This window comes from Apodemus sylvaticus, chromosome 7, assembly GCF_947179515.1.
Source record: "Apodemus sylvaticus chromosome 7, mApoSyl1.1, whole genome shotgun sequence".
Lineage (NCBI taxonomy): Eukaryota > Metazoa > Chordata > Mammalia > Rodentia > Muridae > Apodemus > Apodemus sylvaticus.
The window spans coordinates 53,674,800-53,694,858 of NC_067478.1; the positions used below are offsets into that span (position 1 = coordinate 53,674,800).

General features: G+C 44.6%; 1 protein-coding gene across 1 annotated transcript; it reads right to left on the minus strand.

Annotated features, from left to right (window-relative positions):
- Window positions 1-1,540: 1,540 nt before the first annotated feature.
- Window positions 1,541-18,401, minus strand: LOC127688813 (RNA polymerase-associated protein LEO1-like). Its single transcript, XM_052187804.1, has 10 exons — window positions 18,318-18,401; window positions 17,794-17,801; window positions 17,527-17,691; window positions 16,335-16,419; window positions 13,815-13,909; window positions 12,461-12,595; window positions 10,714-10,846; window positions 8,992-9,238; window positions 6,798-6,896; window positions 1,541-3,570 (listed from the first exon to the last, which is right to left on the minus strand). Exons 1-10 carry the CDS (start codon window positions 18,399-18,401, stop codon window positions 3,518-3,520), a joined length of 1,104 nt encoding a protein of 367 aa, XP_052043764.1. The 3' UTR covers window positions 1,541-3,517.
- Between the last annotated feature and the right edge of the window lie 1,658 nt (window positions 18,402-20,059).

Sequence of the window (20,059 nt, forward strand, 5' to 3'; positions counted from 1 at the left end):
ATATCAAAATGCCCAGTGCTTCAATTTCAGTAAATTTGGTCATTTAAAATGAAATTGTGACCAAGCCCCTGAAAGCTTCAGATCTCTAAATGCCCAGTGTGTTAACAGTACTTTCCACCAGAGAACCAAACCAGCCCCCTCTAGCGGCAGTGTATTCTCTGAAAGAACACCTAGGCTTCCTGGGGCGTGCGGGTGTTGTGGAAAGGGGTACCACTGGACCAGTGAGTGCAGGTCCAAGGGACATGCGCGATAAATACTTGCTGTTGAGAAACAAAATGGGGCACCCACCACCTCAAGGTCCCATACAAACCTCTCAGGACTAGAGCAGGCAAGCATCACCAGGTTATAGACGTGGGGGATTAATCCAAAAAACGTTTGATTTGTTGATAATGTCTGTTTATAATTTCTCACTAAACACAGTACAATTAATTGCATAAAAACAGAAAGAGAGAAATGTAGTGAGAATTTTCATTTTTTAAAAAGCCCAGTTACAACCCTGTCTCAAAAGATCAAAAAAAGAGCCCAATTATGTGAATTTTATGTTTTATCTTTTTGTTTGTTTGTTTTTTATTGAATACCATCTTCATTTACATTGCCAATGTCTATATATATATATATATATATATATATATATATATATATATATATATATATCTCAGGTGTGGGATACAGGGCTGCTTCAGATTGTCCACATCAACTGTCTGATTTGTCTTGTGCTCTGGCAGGAGTGATTCTGCCAGTTGAAGATAGTTTACAGTTGGCATTCTGGGGAACTCTTGAGAGAGGCGGCTGTTCCTCCTGCTGCTCTCCCCCTCCCACACCCACTCTCACCCCTGTTGCTCTTCCTGGATTGCTGGTTTTTCATGGTTGGAGAGATTCTGAAGACAGGATTGGACCTGCCCCAAGGAACTTGACACCCCTAATTAGCAGGAAGTAGTCTAAAGAGTCTACACCCCTTTCCCCTCTAACCTTTTCCTCCTACCTGGTGTATGGAATGGGATTGGAAGGGACTGGGGTGGAGAAGGGTGGTGGATATAAGAACCCAATGAAGTAGCTCAAAACGTACTTACAAGCAAGATCCCGCTGTGCGTTTCTCGGTTGGTATATGTAGCAATTTTTAAGAGTTTATTTCATTTCTGTCTTTTAAAAACAGAATGAGGTTTAGTTTTTAGCTCTCACTGTGTTGCTCAGGCTGGCCCCCAGCTCAGGACTCAAGGAGCTCTGCATCCTGAGCTGGGGCTTCAGACAAGCATCACGTTGCCCAGCTGAGCGACCAATAAAGCCTTCCCTGGCTGGGGTGGAATCCCAGCGTGTAGTGTGAGGCCGTCGGGCCGCTGCCTTGTGTGGTAACCTAAAACCTCACAGCCCTCTTTAAAAGAACAAGCGTATCCATTCTCCTGAGTTACTCTTTCCTATCTGTTTTAGGGACTCAATCTTTGTGTCTCCCCCAAATCCTTGTGCTGAAGCCCCAGTATGCAGATCTGGTGGGATTTGAAGATGGGCCTCTGGAAGGCAGAAGGAGAGAAAGCATGCACACACATAAAGCCCTTATGATCCCACTTTATTTGTTTCAGTCTTGTGGATAAATTACATTTGTCTTGGTTTTGTTTGAAGCCTGAACAGACCTTTATGGCAGTGTATATTTCTCTGTCCTCTGAAGTCAAGTATTAAAAGTTTTTCTAATACTAACATATCAAAACACTCTCAATGTTTTATAAGTAGAAAAGCAATTAATTTTCTGACATTTAAATAACAAGTATTATCCACCCAGTTTATAACACAATAAATTTCTTGTGAAGACTAGACTATAGGCATTTAAACATTGTATACGGAAACAAATAACTGTTAACTTCATCAAATATCTTATATTCAGACTTTTTTTTAAAAAAAAAAAATATCCCGTTAGTTTTAGAGTCTGACATTCACTCCTTACAGCCTCCTTCAGGAACAAGCTTACTGCGGAGAGGAGAATGAATGGGAACAGAGTCTACATGTGTATGAAGATGCCCCTGGGAAACCCTGCTTTGTATGCTACGCTGATTTATTAGATAAAGCTTATTCATTCTCCTGAGCTACTCTTTCTTGCCTGAAGGACTCTATTTTTATCCTCTCCAAATTCCTATGCTGAAGCCCTAACTGGGAGCAGTGGTGGGATTTGGAGATGGGCCTTTGGAAGGCAAGTAGGGGTATGCAAGGTCCCCAGAGTGGGACTCTCATCCTGGAATGCATGACTGTTTAGGACCGACAAGAAGGTAGCTAGCCGTCTGCAAGCCCTCACTAGCACTAAGCCTGTGCTAGGATGCGAGGCATTAAGTCTGTTGGAGCCACCCAGACTGTAGCCTGCACTGCCGTGTTGAACCATGCAAAATGGTCAGTAGTTAGCCATCTTTGTATCAAGTGTGTAGTTGTGTCTGTCCATAACATGTTTCACTGACTCTGAAGTGGGGTGAGGGTGACTGATGCCCAATGGTCCTTTGCCCTTATTGCAAAACATGCCTTTTGTATATGTCAGTTTAGTTTTATGAACAGACAAGTATGAGTATAAATTAAACCATATGAAATTATTTTTGGTTCAAGTACATTCAGTAATCTACTTGAAGTACATTACTAAAGGCTGCAGACAGGCCTCAAAGTAGTCCTCCTGCCTCAATCTTCCAAATGCTGCAATTAACCATGAGCTGTAAGTTAGCCATATCAGGCTGAAATCACTGTTTTATGAATAAAAATGGTTGTGTTTATCCTCCTGAGGATGGTGAGTCAGGGAGCCTCATGCAGCCCAACTTCCGGCAATCCTGAGTGTGAAAGACCTAGAGTGCTATGGGCGAGGCCTGACCAGGGCCACCATGTGTTCCCTGAGGCATGCCAGTTAAAACTGCTGAGCCCAGGGATGAGGTCTGTATGGCTAAAGCACCTGTAATGCAAAATGGCCAGACAGTTTTACCCTTTAAACGTTAAGCTTTCTTGCATGATCTGTAGAGTTAGATTAGAGGTTCATGGAACTATCAGAGGCTCCAGATCAGTACCAAGTACAGGAGCCCTGAGCCTGAAACTGAAGCTAAGGACCTCCAGGTATTCTAGACGAGTCTGAATGCTTCCTGTAGCTGATGTTAACCAAAATGCTTTTACTGAACAACTGATGAACAACCAGGAAATAGTGCTATAAAAGTATAAAGGGGGTAGGTGTGGTGCCGCACACAGTCAATCCCAGCCATCTGGAGGTAGATCTTGTGAATTCCAGGCCAGCCAGAGTTACATGGTGAGAGCACATTTCAAAATAAAACAAAGCAAAAGAAACATAATACATATACATACATGAAAGGAGAGTGGAATTTAGAGGTTTCTGCATAGCCCACCTCATTGGTTCATGTAGGTCAGAACAACTGTTCTGTCTTTGACAGATTTGACCGGCTGGGATGTACCTAAGTAGGAAGCATGTTCAGCACACACAAAGCCCCAGGTTCAGTCCCAGCACAAGCAGAAGTCTAACAACTTGACTATGCTAGACACCACTGCACAGTTACCCCTCAGTTTTCCTCCTTCTTCCTTGTCCTCTTCTGGAGGGTTTGTCTCCTGAGAAAATATGAAGCATGGGTTATAGAATTCAATATAAGGATTTCTCACAGCTCTGTCCAAGCAAGTTCTGAACTTATGGGAGAAATCTGCCACAGAGACCTGTGTTCATTTCACAGTGCCTTCTCTGGGAAGACAGACCCCTGGAACCTGGCTGCCCTGTGTGGCTGTCACTGTAGGAAGGACACCTCATTCAGTGTGGTATTTCTATCACATTATTTGAAGTATATTATTTTCTTTAAATGTTTCTATAAGTTCAGTGTTTTAAAGTCTGATCTTAGAGGCTGGAGAGATGGCTCTTGGAGAGAACTCAGGCTCAGTTTCTGGTACCCACATGGTAGCTCAAAACCACCTGTCATTTGATTTGGGGATAAAGAGGGTTCCATCATTGTCTTCTGGACCACAGGCACTGCATGTATGTGGTATACATGCAAGGAAAACACCCATAAATAAAAAACAATCTTAAAAAACTGTTCAGAGCAATCCCACTGAAATCAGGGACCAGACAAGGCTGCCCCCTTTCTCCTTATCTTTTCAATATTGTACTTGAGGTACTAGCTCTGGCAATTCGACAACATAAGGAGGTCAAAGGGATACAAATTGGAAAGGAAGAAGTCAAACTATCATTATTTGCAGACGACATGATCGTCTACCTAAGTGACCCAAAGAACTCCACTAGAGAGCTCCTACAGCTGATAAACAACTTCAGCAAAGTGGCAGGTTATAAAATCAACTCAAGCAAATCAGTGGCCTTCCTATACTCAAAGGATAAGCAGGCTGAGAAAGAAATTAGGGAAATGACCCCCTTCACAATAGCCACAAACAGTATAAAGTATCTTGGGGTGACTCTTACCAAACATGTGAAAGATCTGTATGACAAGAACTTCAAGACTCTGAAGAAGGAAATGGAAGAAGACCTCAAAAAATGGGAAAACCTCCCATGCTCATGGATCGGTAGAATCAATATAGTTAAAATGGCCATTTTGCCTAAAGCACTATACAGATTCAATGCAATACCCATCAAAATCCCAACTCAATTCTTCACAGAGTTAGAAAGAGCAATTATCAAATTCATCTGGAACAACAAAAAACCCAGGATAGCTAAAACTATTCTCAGCAACAAAAGAAAATCTGGGGGAATCAGTATCCCTGACCTCAAGCAATACTACAGAGCAATAGTGTTAAAAACTGCATGGTATTGGTACAGTGACAGGCAGGAGGATCAATGGAACAGGATTGAAGATCCAGAAATGAACCCACACACCTATGGCCACTTGATCCTCGACAAAGAGGCTGAAAACATCCAATGGAAAAAAGATAGCCTTTTCAACAAATGGTGCTGGTTCAACTGGAGGTCAGCATGCAGAAGAATGCGAATTGATCCATCCTTGTCTCCTTGTACTAAGCTCAAATCCAAATGGATCAAGGACCTCCACATAAAGCCAGACACTCTGAAGCTAATAGAACAGAAACTGGGGAAGACCCTTGAGGACATCGGTACAGGGAGAAAGTTTCTGAACAGAACACCAATAGCGTATGCTCTAAGAGCAAGAATTGACAAATGGGACCTCATAAAATTACAAAGTTTCTGTAAGGCAAAGGACACCATCAAGAGGACAAATCGGCAACCAACAAACTGGGAAAAGATCTTCACCAATCCTACATCAGATAGAGGGCTAATATCCAATATATATAAAGAACTCAAGAAGTTAGACTCCAGAAAACCAAACAACCCTTTTAAAAAATGGGGTACAGAGTTAAACAAAGAATTCTCACCTGAAGAACTTCGGATGGCGGAGAAGCATCTTAAAAAATGCTCAACTTCATTAGTCATTAGGGAAATGCAAATCAAAACAACCCTAAGATTTCATCTTACACCAGTCAGAATGGCTAAGATTAAAAATTCAGGAGACAGCAGGTGTTGGAGAGGGTGTGGAGAAAGAGGAACACTCCTCCACTGCTGGTGGGGTTGCAAATTGGTACAACCACTCTGGAAAGCAGTCTGGCGGTTCCTCCGAAAACTGGGCACCTCACTTCCAGAAGATCCTGCTATACCACTCCTGGGCATATACCCAGAAGACTCCCCACCATGTAATAAGGATACATGTTCTACTATGTTCATAGCAGCCCTATTTATAATTGCCAGATGCTGGAAAGAACCCAGCTATCCCTCAACAGAAGAGTGGATGCAAAAAATATGGTATATCTACACAATGGAGTACTATTCAGCCATTAGAAACAATGAATTCATGAAATTCTTAGGCAAATGGATGGAGCTAGAGAATATCATACTAAGTGAGGTAACCCAGACTCAAAAGGTGAATCATGGTATGCACTCACTAATAAGTGGATATTAACCTAGAAAACTGGAATACCCAAAACATAATCCACACATCAAATGAGGTACAAGAAGAAAGGAGGAGTGGCCCCTGGTTCTGGAAAGACTCAGTGAAACAGTATTCGGCAAAACCAGAACGGGGAAGTGGGAAGGGGTGGGTGGGAGGACAGGGCAAGAGAAGGGGGCTTACGGGACTTTCGGGGAGTGGGGGGCTAGAAAAGGGAAATCATTTGAAATGTAAATAAATTATATCGAATAAAAAAAATAAAAAAAAATAAAAAATAAATAAAAAAAATAAACATATGAATCAGAAAAAAAACTGTTCAGAATGCTTCTGTATGTTTTAATTTTTTTACATATGTGTATACACATAAAAATGAATTGACAAGTCAATACTATTTAAACATTAATGCAACTACAATGCTTATCCCTACCCTGGAACATAGGGCATGCTAAATGCTAGGAAGACAAGGACTTAGTATGTCCCAGGAGCGCTAACATAGGAACGCTCACACAATTATGACTTAAAATGTCTTTGCTCTGTGATCTTAGAAGAGAAAGGGAAACAAGGAATCCATGGGAACTAGCAAAGACTGAAGCAGCCTTCCTTGCTGTTCTATCCAAACGTGGGCACCTGTACCACAACTAACAACCTGACTATGCTAGATGAACGTTGATGTCTGGGATCCTGTGTCCTGCCTAGACTCTGTGTAGCTGAAAAGCCTCACCCTGGCCACACCTTTGCAAGGCTTCTCTTCATTCTTCAGGGTCTGTGTGTCCTCCCAGGACCCACCCCTGCCAGGCAACATCTCCCTGGGTGTCAGTGAACTACGGAGCTGGCTCATGGACACAAGGTCACCCTGGAAGTGAATAAACATAGGTTACCTACCGTGATCACTCCTGAATCTCTTTGCTTTGAGTAATCCTCTAGCTTTATCTTCCTCTGGTCCCTCGTGAGTGCAATCTGAAGAAGACACGGCTTGTTTCTCTGAAAGCAAAGGGACTTTAGGAACGGGGTTCACCTTCAGAGAGAACCACCGTTACCTGGCTGCAGCCACCTTGAGTTGTAATTTCCATGACTGCCCCTGAGTAATCCTTGTCTGCCTTCCCTACTATTTTCCAGCACACTACAAAGGACCACCACTATTAGAATGGCTGTGGACCTTTCTATCTAGATCTGGAGCCATCACAGTCAGGATGTGATAACACCATCAGGACTTGTCCCCTATAATTGATAACTCCTTCCTTGAGTGAAAGCCAGCTCTGTCTTCTCACCCAACGCTCTTGCTGCCTCCCTTGGCCATGTCTCTGCCCGCTGCGGCCCTCATCCGCCTGCCTCAGCACGGTCCACCAGACTCTTCATGCTGGCTTTGCCCAAACAGCCTTCACAGATGAAGACTTATTCTTGAATCTTACTTTTCCTGACTATTGTCACTCCCTACTATGCTTTTCCTTAAGAAATAAGGTATTAAGCAGGATGGTGGTGGCGCACACCTGTAATCCCAGCACTCTGGGAGGCAGAGGCAGGCAGATTTCTGAGTTCAAGGCCAGCCTGGTCTACAGAGTGAGTTCCAGGACAGCCAGGGCTACACAGAGAAACCCTGTCTGGGGGGGGGGGGGGGAGGATTCAAAAAACCAAAAAAGAAAAGAAAAGAAAAGAAAAAAGAAAAGAAAAAGAAAGAAACAAATAAGGTATTAGCATCCAGAGACTGTCCCACCTGGGGATCCATCCCATATATAGTCACCAAACCCCAACATTATCATGGATGCCAAGAAATGTTTGTTGAAAGGAGCCTGATATGGCTGTCTCCTGAGACGCCCTGCCAGAGCCTTACAAATACAGAAGCAAATGCTCACAGTCAACCATCGCACTGAGCATGGGGTCCTCAGTGGAGGAGTTAGAGAAAGAATTAAAGGAGCTGAAGGGGTTTACAACCTCATAGGTAGAACAACAATATCAACCAACCAACCCCCCTCCCCCAGAGCTCCCAGGGACTAAGCCATCAACCAAGGCATACACATGGCTCCAGCTGCATATGTAGTAGAGGATGGTCTTGTCAGACATCAATGGGAGGAGAGGCCCTTGGTCCTATGAAGGCTCAATAGATGTCCCAGTGTAGGGGAATTGAGGGCAGGGAGGTGAGAGTGGGGTGGGTGGAGGAACACCTCATAGAAGCAGGGAGGGAGGATGGAATAAGGGCTATCCAGGAGTGGGCGAAACTGGGAAAGGGGATAACATTTGAAATGTAAATAAAGAATATATCCATAAAAAAGAAAGAAAGAAAGAAAGAAAAGAAAGAAAAAAGAAAGAAAGAAAGAAAGAAAGAAAGAAAGAAAGAAAGAAAGAAAGAAAGAAAGAAAGAAAGAAAGAAAGAAAGAAAGAAAGAAAAAGTATTAGCATTCCTTTTGGGGGTAGGGGATCTTTTTTTAACATTATTTACTTGTTTCATGTATATGAGTACATATGAGTACACTGTCTTCATGCACACCAGAGGAGAGCATCGGATCCCATCATAGATAGTTGTGAGCTGGGATTTGAACTCAGGACCTCTAGAAGAGCAGCCAGTGCTCTTAACCACTGAGCCATCTCTCTAGGCCTCTCCTTTTTTATTTACGTCTTTCACATGAACTGAATGACAGCTTGAGACATGCTCAAGTTGAGCTAGTAAGTGCCCAGGAGCCTAAGAAACATGTTGCTCTGTGGGTTTCATTTGTTGGTTTTAATTTGGTTTTTTTTTCCTGCTTTATTTTGTTTTTGAGACAGTCTACCCTGGCTTGCCTAGAATTTATTAAGTAGCAGCCCGGGGTTGCCTCAAACTCAAAACCTCCTGCCTCAGCCTCCATAGTGCTGAGCTTACACCACCATGTCCAATTGTTCATAAGAGCTTTTAAAATAATAAGGTTTAAATACTGAGTTCTTAATTGTACTACTATGTGTACACGCCATGTGTAGAACAGGTTTCATGTTTTCTGGAGAGGTCTTGTTCTCAATGAATATTTTCTATGGTGAGTGGCTCTAACCAAAGCAAACTGAAAGAGGGTGTGCATTCTACAACGAGGTGCAGGTGCCTGTGCTGACTTACTTTCGGCTGCGCCCTGGTAATGGCCAGCATGGTGGTAACGGCTGTAGTAACGATCCTCAGCGGCAGTCACGCTGGAGGCCTTGCCGCCTTGGTCCTCTCCCTGCATCTCCTCCTCTCCTTCAACATCATGGTTACGCTTCTGGATGGCGGAGCTTGGGCCTGGACGCTGCTGCTGCCTCTGCCTCTGGTTCTTCCTCTGCAGACGGACTTTCCGGGGAGTAGATGGCCTCAGTGCTTTCTTCTGTATCTATTAAAGAAAAAAAAAAAAGGCTGGGGCTTTGTTTGGGCAAAGCAAAGAGCTCAGTGGCTGCTCTTCCAGAGGTCCTGAGTTTAATTCCTAGCAACCACATGGTGGCTCTCAACCATCTGTAAAGGAATCTGATGCCCTCTTCTGGTGTGTCTGAAGGCAGCCACAGTGTACTCATATACATAAACAAATGATTCTTTTTTTAAAAGGCACATTCTCAACTTTAAAAAATGAACCACTTTCAGCAGGATGTGGTAGTATGCACCTGTAGTAGAGACTGAGGCAGGAGGATATCTTAAACCAGGAGTCCAAGACCAAGAACGGTGCATGCAACATGGTGAAAATCTTTCCAATAGAAGAGGGGAAGGAGAGAAAGGAAAAAGGGAGCCAGCTACTCTGCCCATTCAAACCCACTTTTAAAGCCGTTAGACGACATGTGTCTTCTGCCTGAGTGGCTATAGGTCCATACAGCAGATGGTTTGGTGGGGTAAAGGCAACATACAAGGGGGAAGGGGGGAGGAGGGCTGGCACCACCCTGACCTGTGTGTGCACGTGTGTGTGTGGGGGGGGGTGCAAGCACGCAAGACATCTCTGATGATGTCACTCACAGCTCAGAAGTAGCAGCCTGAGAAACCCCTTCTGACATGACCCTCTGGGGCAGCAGAAGCTGCCGGCGCTCACCCCTAAGCTGCAAACACCTGACCCGCTGAGGCTGCACCAGGCTCCCGTGCTGCCCAGACGTTCCTAGTGTAGCCTTCAATGTGAATAACATATCCCAGCTCCCACAACAGGCTGCGGGGCCTGCCATTCTCTCAGACCTGGCCAGCATGCCACACTTAGAAGCGAAAAGAATTGAGCCAGTGTCAAAGAGGGCAGAGGGTTCTATGGGCTTTTTTAAAATTTCCTTCCTATTTTTTTTTTCTTTTGACTTCTTGTGGTACCAGGAATCAAATCCAAGGCTGTATGCATTCGGCATTCGAGAGAAAGCATTCTGCTACTGAACTGTACTTTTTTCTAATGTTGGCAGGTTTTCTGTGGAGTCACATAGAGAAGTTGTCTGTAACCCCACTGCAGTCATTGATAGTGGTAAGTGTAACTACAGGCACGAGTGAGCTGGCTCCCCAATAATTGCAACAAATGAAATAGTGACAATAGTAAGGAACCATATAATAATGGGAATACTAATAATAATAATAATAATATAATGGACCATCAAGAAATCTCAATGGGTCAAAGCTTGCTGTATTAATCTGACTACTTGAATTCAACCCCTAGAACCCACGATGAAGGAAATACCAAACTCCTGAAAATTGTCCTCTGACCTGCATACATTATGGAATGTACACTTCTACACATCTCACACACACACACACACACACACACACATGCATGCGCGATAATGATTTTTTTATTAAACTACAGGAAAACAGCTCTAAATGTACAAAAGGTCCCAACACATAGCTGAGTCAATATACCTTGATCAAATCTGGGCGTGGCCACTCAGGATCTCGACCAGCCATCGGGAGGAGTCTAATCTGTGTCTTTGAACTTCTGTTCCCAAATGAAAGGGTCATCTTTTTATATGTGGCACTGTCTGTAAAGTGAGGCCTGCCAGAAAATGAACAGAAAATATCTGTCTCACGTTTATAAAAAATACCAAACCCAACCATGCCTAGTGATGATGTCACACTAGGCAGAGGAAACAGGCGGGATTACAGTGCTGGTCCATTGGTTCGGTGCTCAGGAAAAGCAGGGTGGACTGACCTAGGCGGCAGGAGGGGAGGCAGGCGGTCAGGCAGAGTGCTTTTACAAATAATAATCCCAACTATAATCACAGAGAAGGGAAAATGAAATTTCTGTTCCACCAGGGTGGAGCATGCGTGAACAGGAACATTTTGAGAACTGAGTTGTTCCCTCCACTCAATAAAGACATAAATAAAATGTAGGCAGCCAAGTGTGTGATCCTGTTTCAAAATGGAATTGGGCCACAGTGTCAGGAGGGGCCCCAACAACTCAGGCCAAGTTGTAAGTCTCAGCAGGGAGGGAAACAACCTGTAATTCCACTATTCAGGCAAAGGCAGGAGGATTTAAGCTTAGGTGAGGATGGGTAGTGAGTTCAAAGCCAGCCTGGGTTATATGGCAAAACTGTCACAAACAGTAAGTGCTTCTTGAGTAATGGGAAGTCAGCTTTTAACTGGGTCCCAAAGTGAAGAAAGGACCTGAGGAAAGAAACACTACCCCAGTGCAGCTCAGAGCAAGAGGTAAAAAGCAAAAACAGAACCGGACATGTTTCAGGATGCTTCTAGAAAACATCCTGTGCTTGGGAGAGAAGGTTGGGCTTCACTCATTGTACCTTATTGTTGTGTTATTTAACACAACACCCCTGTGACATGTACATTATTTATCTAACAAAACTGCAAACTTGTGAGATTGAGACCCTCAAGACTATATAACCTATATAACCTTTGTTTGTTTGTTTGTTTAATTTACAAAGTTGTACCACCAGGCCCACAATCGAATTTTAAATACTTCGGTGTCTTCAAAGGAAGCCAGTGCCCACTGTCATGGAAAGAGCTGGACTCGCTCACGGAAAGCTGGCTCCTTGGGACAGCTGTGTCCTAAAGGGGAAGGTACCCAGAAGGGGCGGAAGTGCCACCACACTGCAGCCAGCAGAGCTCGGCCCATGTCGTGAGTGGGCACGGGCTACAAGCACTCCAGCTACGCCTGTTGTAAGCTCACCCCAGCACTATGCCCTGTTGGCAATTTAGCTTTCCTGGGTCAGTTTCACTAGAATGAGGCCCCAGCAGACAGCAAGCTACAGTGGCAAGCCTTTCCCAGGAGCGCTGAGCAGCGACAGGCCATGCACCAGTCCCTTGTAAGTTTCCATAACATGAGCTACTTCCCTGAGAAACCTGTAGTTAACTTTAAAAACTTGTCATCCTGAACCCAGACGTGCCTGTTGGTAAGTCACTCTATGGAACAATGTCAGAGAAGGGGCAGGTTTTCCACACCACAACGCTGCTTTGCTCTTTAATTACAAGTAGCAGCATGTATGTGCATATTGAAAGTTACCTAAAGAGCCAAGTGGTAGGCACATGCCTTTATTCCCAGCACTGCAGAAGCAGAGGCAGGAGGAGTTCCAGGCCAGGCTGGTCTTCAGAGTTGCAGGACAGCCAGGGCTACCCAAAGAAACCCTGTCTGGGAAAACAACAACAAAGTTACCTAAAGTTAAGTTTGGATTTAAAGATGGCCTGTCCACGGAGACCAGTGTCTTCCCGTATAAACAGATGGTTTAGATTGTCCTGCAGTGGGGCTTTGTAGATATCGAACACTTCTTCGCCTAAATGCAGGGACATGCTAGAAAGGGGTAACAATTCAGGTATTAGGATGCTTAGTGAATGAATAGCACAGGATCCTGTCCTCACGGAGAATTCGTAAGAAAATAAACACAGGTGCTATCTACAGCCTCCTTCCAAGCCGGGCATGTTTGCCTGTAATCCTAGCACTTGGGAGGCGGAGCAAGAGGATCTGGAGCTTAAAGGTCACAGCACAGGCTCAGAGTCAGCTACAAGGTGAGTTCTGGGCCAGCATGGGTTATGAACTTCTGTTTGTCTGAGATTTCGTAGCCCTGGGTGGCCTGGGAATCAGCCTGAAGCCAGGCTGGCCACTAATTTATAGAGATCAGCCTGCTTCTCCTTCCCCAGTGCTAGGATCAAAGGTGTGCTCAACCACGTGAGATGGGACCCTGTCTTAAAGAAACAGAAGAGAAATCTGTTCTCTTTGTAGTGGTTTGGATGAGAGTGCTGCCCTACATGGTCAGAGGCTTAAGTACTTGGTCCCCACTTGCTGCCCTTTGGGTCGGCTTAAGAGGTGTGGCCTTTGAGAGGCCTGCCCTTTAAGAGGAAGTATGTCATTGGGTGTGGGTTCTGAGGTTTCAAAGCCACTGCCAATCCCGGTTAGCGCACTCTCTGCTTCTGGTGTGGCTGGAGAGATGTGAGGGTCACCCTGCCTGCACTGTGTCACTGCCCCACTATGCATGATGACTTCTTATCCCGCCGGGACTGTAAGTCCAAATGAATCCCTTCTGTAAGTTGTCTCTGACTTGGTATTTTTATCAGAGCAATAGAAAAGTAACTTAATATGTACTTCAGGGTAAAAAGTGGTAAAAAAGCTACTTTTTAGCTTCTAATAGAATCGCCTTATAAATATCTTCCCATCTAATTCTGTAAATTAGTAAACTGAAATGAATTCTCAAATATTCAGTTTAGGGGCTCGGCTAGAGCTCGGCTGGCAGAACGCTTGCCTTGCAGACACGAGGCACCGGCTTTGGTTCCCAGCACTGCCGTGAACGGCTTCAGGTTGCCCTGATCTCTCCAAGGGGAGCCCTGATCTCTCCAAGGGGCTGATGGAATGGGGGCATATTCAAGCTCTCCCACTAGCTTGGCTATAAGGCCCTAACTGCTTCTCTCTCTCAGGCTTCCTAGGTAAAGGCAGCAGCCCAGATCTTCCCGATTCTGAAGTCCTACACCGGAAACTTCAGTGTGTGCAGGCCTCCCTCGGCTGTTCTAAGACTCGCCTTCCATCTGACCACTTGACTATCCGAGTATTGCTTTCTTTAGTTTTAGAACCTTCTTGATCCCGGCAGATCCTCCAGCGTATAGTATTTTCCACCTGGTTCAAAATAGAAAGGTATTAGACAACCAGTTCACCTCGCGGTACCTTCTTTTTTCCTCAAATAATGAATAGTCATATGCCAAGAATTGGTGGGCGGTATGATAGTGGCTGGCTCCGCAGCTCTGCCACGTTTCCTACTGGACCCTCTGTGTGCGCTTCCTCAGGCCCAGGTCTGCACAGTGGGAGGAAGCAGCAGGAAGCTGCCTGAAACCACAGCTAAGAGCGCCACAGGAACGCAGAGGTTAGTCCACACAAGGACCAAAATCGACACCTCAACTGAGGGTGTAGCATAAGTGGTAGAGCACTTGCCTTGTGTATATTCGTTCCCCAGTTCTATTTCCAACATACACACACACACACACAGACACACTTTCTTGTAGGACTGTGGACCCAATGGGGGAAGAAAACTTTAAAAGTGTCTCTTAGGGAGCGCAGCCCATAAAATGAACTAGGCAGTTCATAGGGCTCACAGAAACTGAACTGATAATCATGGACCCTGTACAGGTCTGAATTAGAGGCCTCTGCGTTTACAGTATGGTTGTATAACTCGGTATTTCTGTGGGACTCGTGACAGTGGGAGTGGCGGTGCCGCTGACTCTTTTGTTCTCGGGACCCTTTTCCTCCTCCTGGGTTGCCTTGTCCGGCCTTGATGAAGGTTTGTGCCCAGTCTTACTGTAACGTGTTATGCCATATTCAGTTGGTATCCCTGGGAGGAGGAGTGGATCTTGGGGAGAGGGAAATTTAGGGGCAAGACTAGGAAGAGTGGAAGGAGGGGAAACTGTGGTAGGGATGCAATGTATGAGAGAACAAATAAATATATCAATCTACCAATAAACAAAAGTTCCCCTCTTCCAAAAAAAGGGGGGTGGGGCGGGGGCGTCTCAGGGCCAGTGACATGCTCACTGGATAAAGGCTTGCTGCAGAGCCTGACTGCCTGAGCCACGTCCCTAAGTTCCGTGTAGTGAGGAGAGGACTGCTGCACAGTGCTTCTCCATCCGTGTGCACATACACGTGGATGTCGCTTACACATACAAATTAATGTATTTTTTTAAAAGGAAAAAGGGTTTCTTAGTCTAATGAGAAAATCTCTATGACAGTTTAATTTTTTTTTAAAGGCTACATAACTAGGAGCTAGAGAGATAGATGGCTTAGCAGTTAAGAGCATTTGTTGTTTTTTAGAGGACCCAAGGTTCAGTTCCCAGCACCCATGTTAGACAGCTCACAACCATCTAGAATTACAGCTCCAGGGAAACTGATGCCCTCTTTTCTGGATTTTGCAGATACACACACATACACACACACACACACACACACACACATACACACACACGGTTTACAGACACAGGCAGATAGACACATGATGATGAAGGTGATAATCTTCAAGAATAATAAAACAATTACCAGCAAATTGAAATCTGAAACCTATACTTAGCTCTGAGTCCAAACTTATCTCATGACGTAGAGAACTGCAAGTTCTCTTGCACTAAGAGACCACTAAAAATGACCTGTGCCCAGTGTTAACCATTCCTATGTGAACAATGGTGGTCCTTTGTTATCCGAACATTTTCAAGAGAAATCCCCTGTTGGCAAGGTCTGCTGCTGTGCACAGTATCCACGAAGAGAGTCCTGTGGTGGGAGATTGCTGAGTCATAGCTGGGGGGCAATGTGGGGGTGGGTCCACACCTTCACTGTTTATCCTGAGGGATGCTAATGAGTTTCAAGTTTTTACCTTTATTTATTATACCTATATTATAATATAGGTTTAAGTTAAAACTTAAAACTGAGACAGGGCAAGTGGTAGCACACATCTTTAATCTCAGTGCTAAGAGGCAGAGGCTAGCCTGGTCTACAGAACACAGAGAAACCCTGTCTTGAAGAAATAAAAAATAAAAAGTGAAAACATTAGAAAAGTGTCAATTCTAAAGGAGGGAGAAAAGGTGTGCATTTACTCCCCTAAAAATATCTGGAAAGGTCATTTACTTCTGTGTTCTAGTGGTAATTTGTTGAGTAAGCAGGAAACTTTAGGACCGTTCTTAAGCTCTGGTTTCATATTACTATCCCTGCATTTACTGTCTACAGGAAAAAGTCCAGAGATGGAGAGATGACTCCTGATTTAGAGCACCTGCTGCTCTTTCAGAGGCTCCAGGTTTGGTTCCCAGCACCCACACAGTGACTCACACCCATCCACAAATCGGATTCCAGGGGCTTGACGCCCTCTTCCAACTTCTGCAGGTACCAGGCACAAACATGGCGCACATACATACATGCAGTCAAAGCACTCACACTCATAAACTAAACATGTCTAAGAAACAATGTGAGGAAGAACTCAGTCAGCACGGCAGTGCATGCCTGTGGCTACAGCTATTCAGAAGGCTGAGGAGAGGGCACTAAAGAAGATAGAACAGAATGGATGGCACAGTACCTTTAGTTTTAACCTAGTTCTGTCTTCCTCACAGAGCACTTTCTCATCTTCAAGTTCATCTTCATAGTGCTGAGGATCAAATGGTCTAAAATTTTTGCCAGATTAGTCACAATTAGCGATTGACACTATAAACCAATCATCTCTAGAACATTATATCACAGCTGAGAACCTTCAGGATGTATGCCGATCACTGCTTCCTTGAATTTTCTTTTTAAAACAAACTTCTGGGGGCACTGGAGAGATGGTTCAGTGGCTTAACATGGAAAACCTGGGTTCCATTCCCAGCACCCACATGATAGCTCGCAACTGTCTCGTGCTCTCTTCTGGCCTCTGTGGGCACTAGGTACATACATACATATATACACATAAGCAAAGCACCCCTAAACATAAAATAAATGTTTAAAAAAAAAAAAACAACTTCTGCAAATGAAATCCAAACATGGCTTGTAACTCAAACTTATGGAAGAAACACATCTTACAAATATAGATATATCCTATAAAACATAGGTAATAACACACTCTGTCCATATCCTAAAAAACCAAGACCTCTGACTCCTGCAGAGCTGTTTGAAGGGCCGCGAACTCAATGAAAGGCTTCACAAGGGTCCCTTGGGTCAGGCATGGTGACCCATGCCTTTACAGAGGCAGGCAGAACTCTGTGAGCTCAAGGTCAGCTAAGTCTGTGGAGTTCCAGGCCAACCAGGGCAACACAGTGAGAACTGCACCCCACCCACCCAAAAAAGTTAGCTTAGCTTAATTAGGCAATATCTAGACATAACATTTTTGTATTTTTAAAGAATAAGTAAAAATTAATAACAAATTAAAACCCAAGACCCTCTGTTTAGTTCATGGATTAAAATTTCCCCCTGGGAATTTATACCTGTGTGCCTTAGTGAGAAGGAAAAGCCAACACTATTTTGTTGTCAAAGTCAACAAGATGGTGAGATTCCCTGCCATTTTTACTGAACACCTGTGATTTCTCTGGCATCTCTCTTGTTCCATATTTTCAGCTTTACATTGCACATGACAGCTGTTCATTTACAGCAGAGCCCCCGCAGACAGAGACTACCAGCCTTCTAAATCTCTGCAGTAACATATCCTTCTCTTGTTCTCAGTCATCTGATGACTGATCAACTCATGACAGATAAATTACATTTTGCAATCTCTTGAACCTTTTATTCAGTTCTCTTACTTGGGTTCTATCCTGAGAAATCTGGGTAGTTTAACAAAATACAATTCACTTCCCAAGTCAGAGTTGATGCTAGGAACTGCTATTTTCACTCTGGTTTCAAAGATGCGGCGTTGCACCTGCTGTCTCTGAGGCACTCCAAAGGTTCCAGCTGTGCTCTGCGTTTGGGAGGGGTCAGAATGGGAGAGCGTGAGGAGACAGGACAAAGGTTGCAGCTGTGGGTCTGAAAGGAAGTTATGTCTCTCTCTCTCTCACACACACACACACACACACACACACTCTCTCTCTCTCTCTCTCTCTCTCTCTCTCTCTCTAGGGACAGCCACTCCTTCCACCAAGTCCCTAAAACATCACCCCAACCACACCCACAAGGAAAAAGGACAATAAATTCATGGGGGAATAAGATATATTAACCTGAATATATTTTACCGGCATATCTGTTTATTTTGCATAAGGCATGAAGGAGTATAAATAATCCGACCCATCATTACTAAGTAACTGCTAAACCCAGAAAAGAACAGCAACGCTACCCACACAGCACAGAATAAGTGTGGCTAAGAAGACCTTTTAAATCAAAGGTGTCCATGGTAACAGTCCCACAGTCCTGCCCCTCAAGTTTGGCACTGACCTCATTCTAATGGTTCCTCCTGTGCCTTCTAATTATTTCCCCAATATGCCTAATTCAGCTAAGGATGTCGCCACATTAGTCCCCTCAACACGAGACTCATCACCCTCGGAATCTTTTCTCTTAACTTTCAGTCCTGTGATGGGTTGTGATTGGTGGCTGTACTCACAACAACAGGCTGTCTTGGAATAGGTGCTCGCGGGTCTTCATCGCTCTCTGAGGAGATATCATCTATATCTCCAAACAGATCCATGCTCCCACTATGACCTTCGGTGTTGAAGGATTATACATTATTAACTGGTCTAACTAAAGTTATCTTTAATTTTTAATTATGTACCTGGGGGAGGGTCCTATGTGTATATGACGGCAGGTCAGATGGGGGTCAGATTCCCTGGAGGTGGAGTGGAGGTACAAGGGTGTGAGCTGTGCACCACAGGAGCTGGGAACTGAATTTTGATCTTCTGCAAGACCAAGTACCCTGCGCCCCCTCCAGCTCCCTACATGATGTTCTCAATGTGGCTCCTCAACACAGTACCAATATTTACAAACCAAATCTGTACCAAGCCATCTCAAGCTCGCTCCTCGGAGTCTGGCCTTTAGCAACGTCACTAGAGGGTCACCAGGATAACCACCTGGAGAAAGGTTCCCAGAGAGCAGGGCATGGTGGTGCACGCCATGCATGGTGGTGACCCCAGCATTTAAGAAGTAGAAAAGGAGTTAGGGCTAGCCTGGACTACATGAGACCCTGACCCAAAAACAAAACAAAAACTATGGTTCTAGCGAGACCACGGACTGTGATGCTTTCTCATGGCCTGTCCATCGTGTCAAGCTTGTCTGTGGGATCAGAGAACTATCACCTCGCTATGAATAATGCCATGGGTTTTCTGCCTTGCTTGTTTTCCTTGGGTCACTCACCGGGAGGGAAGCAGCTGCTTTGATGTGGAAACACACACCCTGCCTGTGGGGACTCCTACCCGTGTGGTAAAAAGCAGTTATATTAACTAGCTCGGAAACAGATCCTTCAGCTGCAGACAGGCCTTTAGAGAGCGCAGTCCTGTGGGTACCTGAACCAGAGCCTCACAGTTAAGACATTTCCAAGTTCCTGACCACGAGGATCTGAGTGAGAATTCCTATGTTGTTCGAAGCTGTCGTGCATGGGATACTGGGTCGTGCAGCGAAGACACTTAACAGTCATCCAAGAAGCACCTTCTCCCCCAACTCCCTGTATCTTTTCCCATTCCCTTTACTCTCCAGCATCCCTAAAGGCCTCATACAGCCTTAGGATACTTAATGTGGATGCTTGAGTCCCCCACACTCATAGGATGCACCACAGTGGCCAGCTTTAAAAAGATTATTAACTTGTCTAGGAAAGGAGACGCTGTAGCAATGAGGCCATCTGACTTTAAACTCTGCCATCATAGTCATGGAGCAGATAATGCTGTTCTCAAAGTTCCTGCCATTCCAAAAGTTATTCTGTAGGCCCTCATCAACTTTGGAAAGCAATGCTATAGCCCATGACTGAACAAAGCTACTTCATACTTACACTAATTACCTGTGCACCTGAAGACCAGCATCCTGAAATAGTAAACAGTCTAACAGAACAGCTTGCCAACATAGCAAGACCAAACTCTAGCCCGGAAACATTGCCTAGATTTTAAATACAAGCTTTTTAGCGTTCATCTATGTGTATATGCTGTGGAGGTCAGAGGACAACTTGCAGGAGTCAGTTCTCTCCTACTGTGTGGCTTCAGGGAATCAAACTGAGGTCGTCAGACATGGTGGTAAGCATCCTCGGCCACTGAGCCCTCTCAGCAGCCCTACTGAAAGATCAAGAAGACACAATGACGAAAACCCGGAGTAAAAGAGGGGTAAACCACAAAATGTAGCTATTCAAAATAACAGCGGGACAAT

Bases quoted from the DNA above. Each gene is read 5' to 3' on its own strand.
- LOC127688813 (XM_052187804.1), bottom strand. From the start codon at position 18,401: ATGGATCTGTTTGGAGATATAGATGATATCTCCTCAGAGAGCGATGAA. The intron at 12,596-13,814 runs GCGAGTCTTAGA...ACCCCTTTCTAG, and splicing joins GTCAAGTGGTCAGATGGAAG to CATGTCCCTGCATTTAGGCG. The intron at 9,239-10,713 runs GTATATTGACTC...TTTCTTTAATAG, and splicing joins CACGCCCAGATTTGATCAAG to ATACAGAAGAAAGCACTGAG.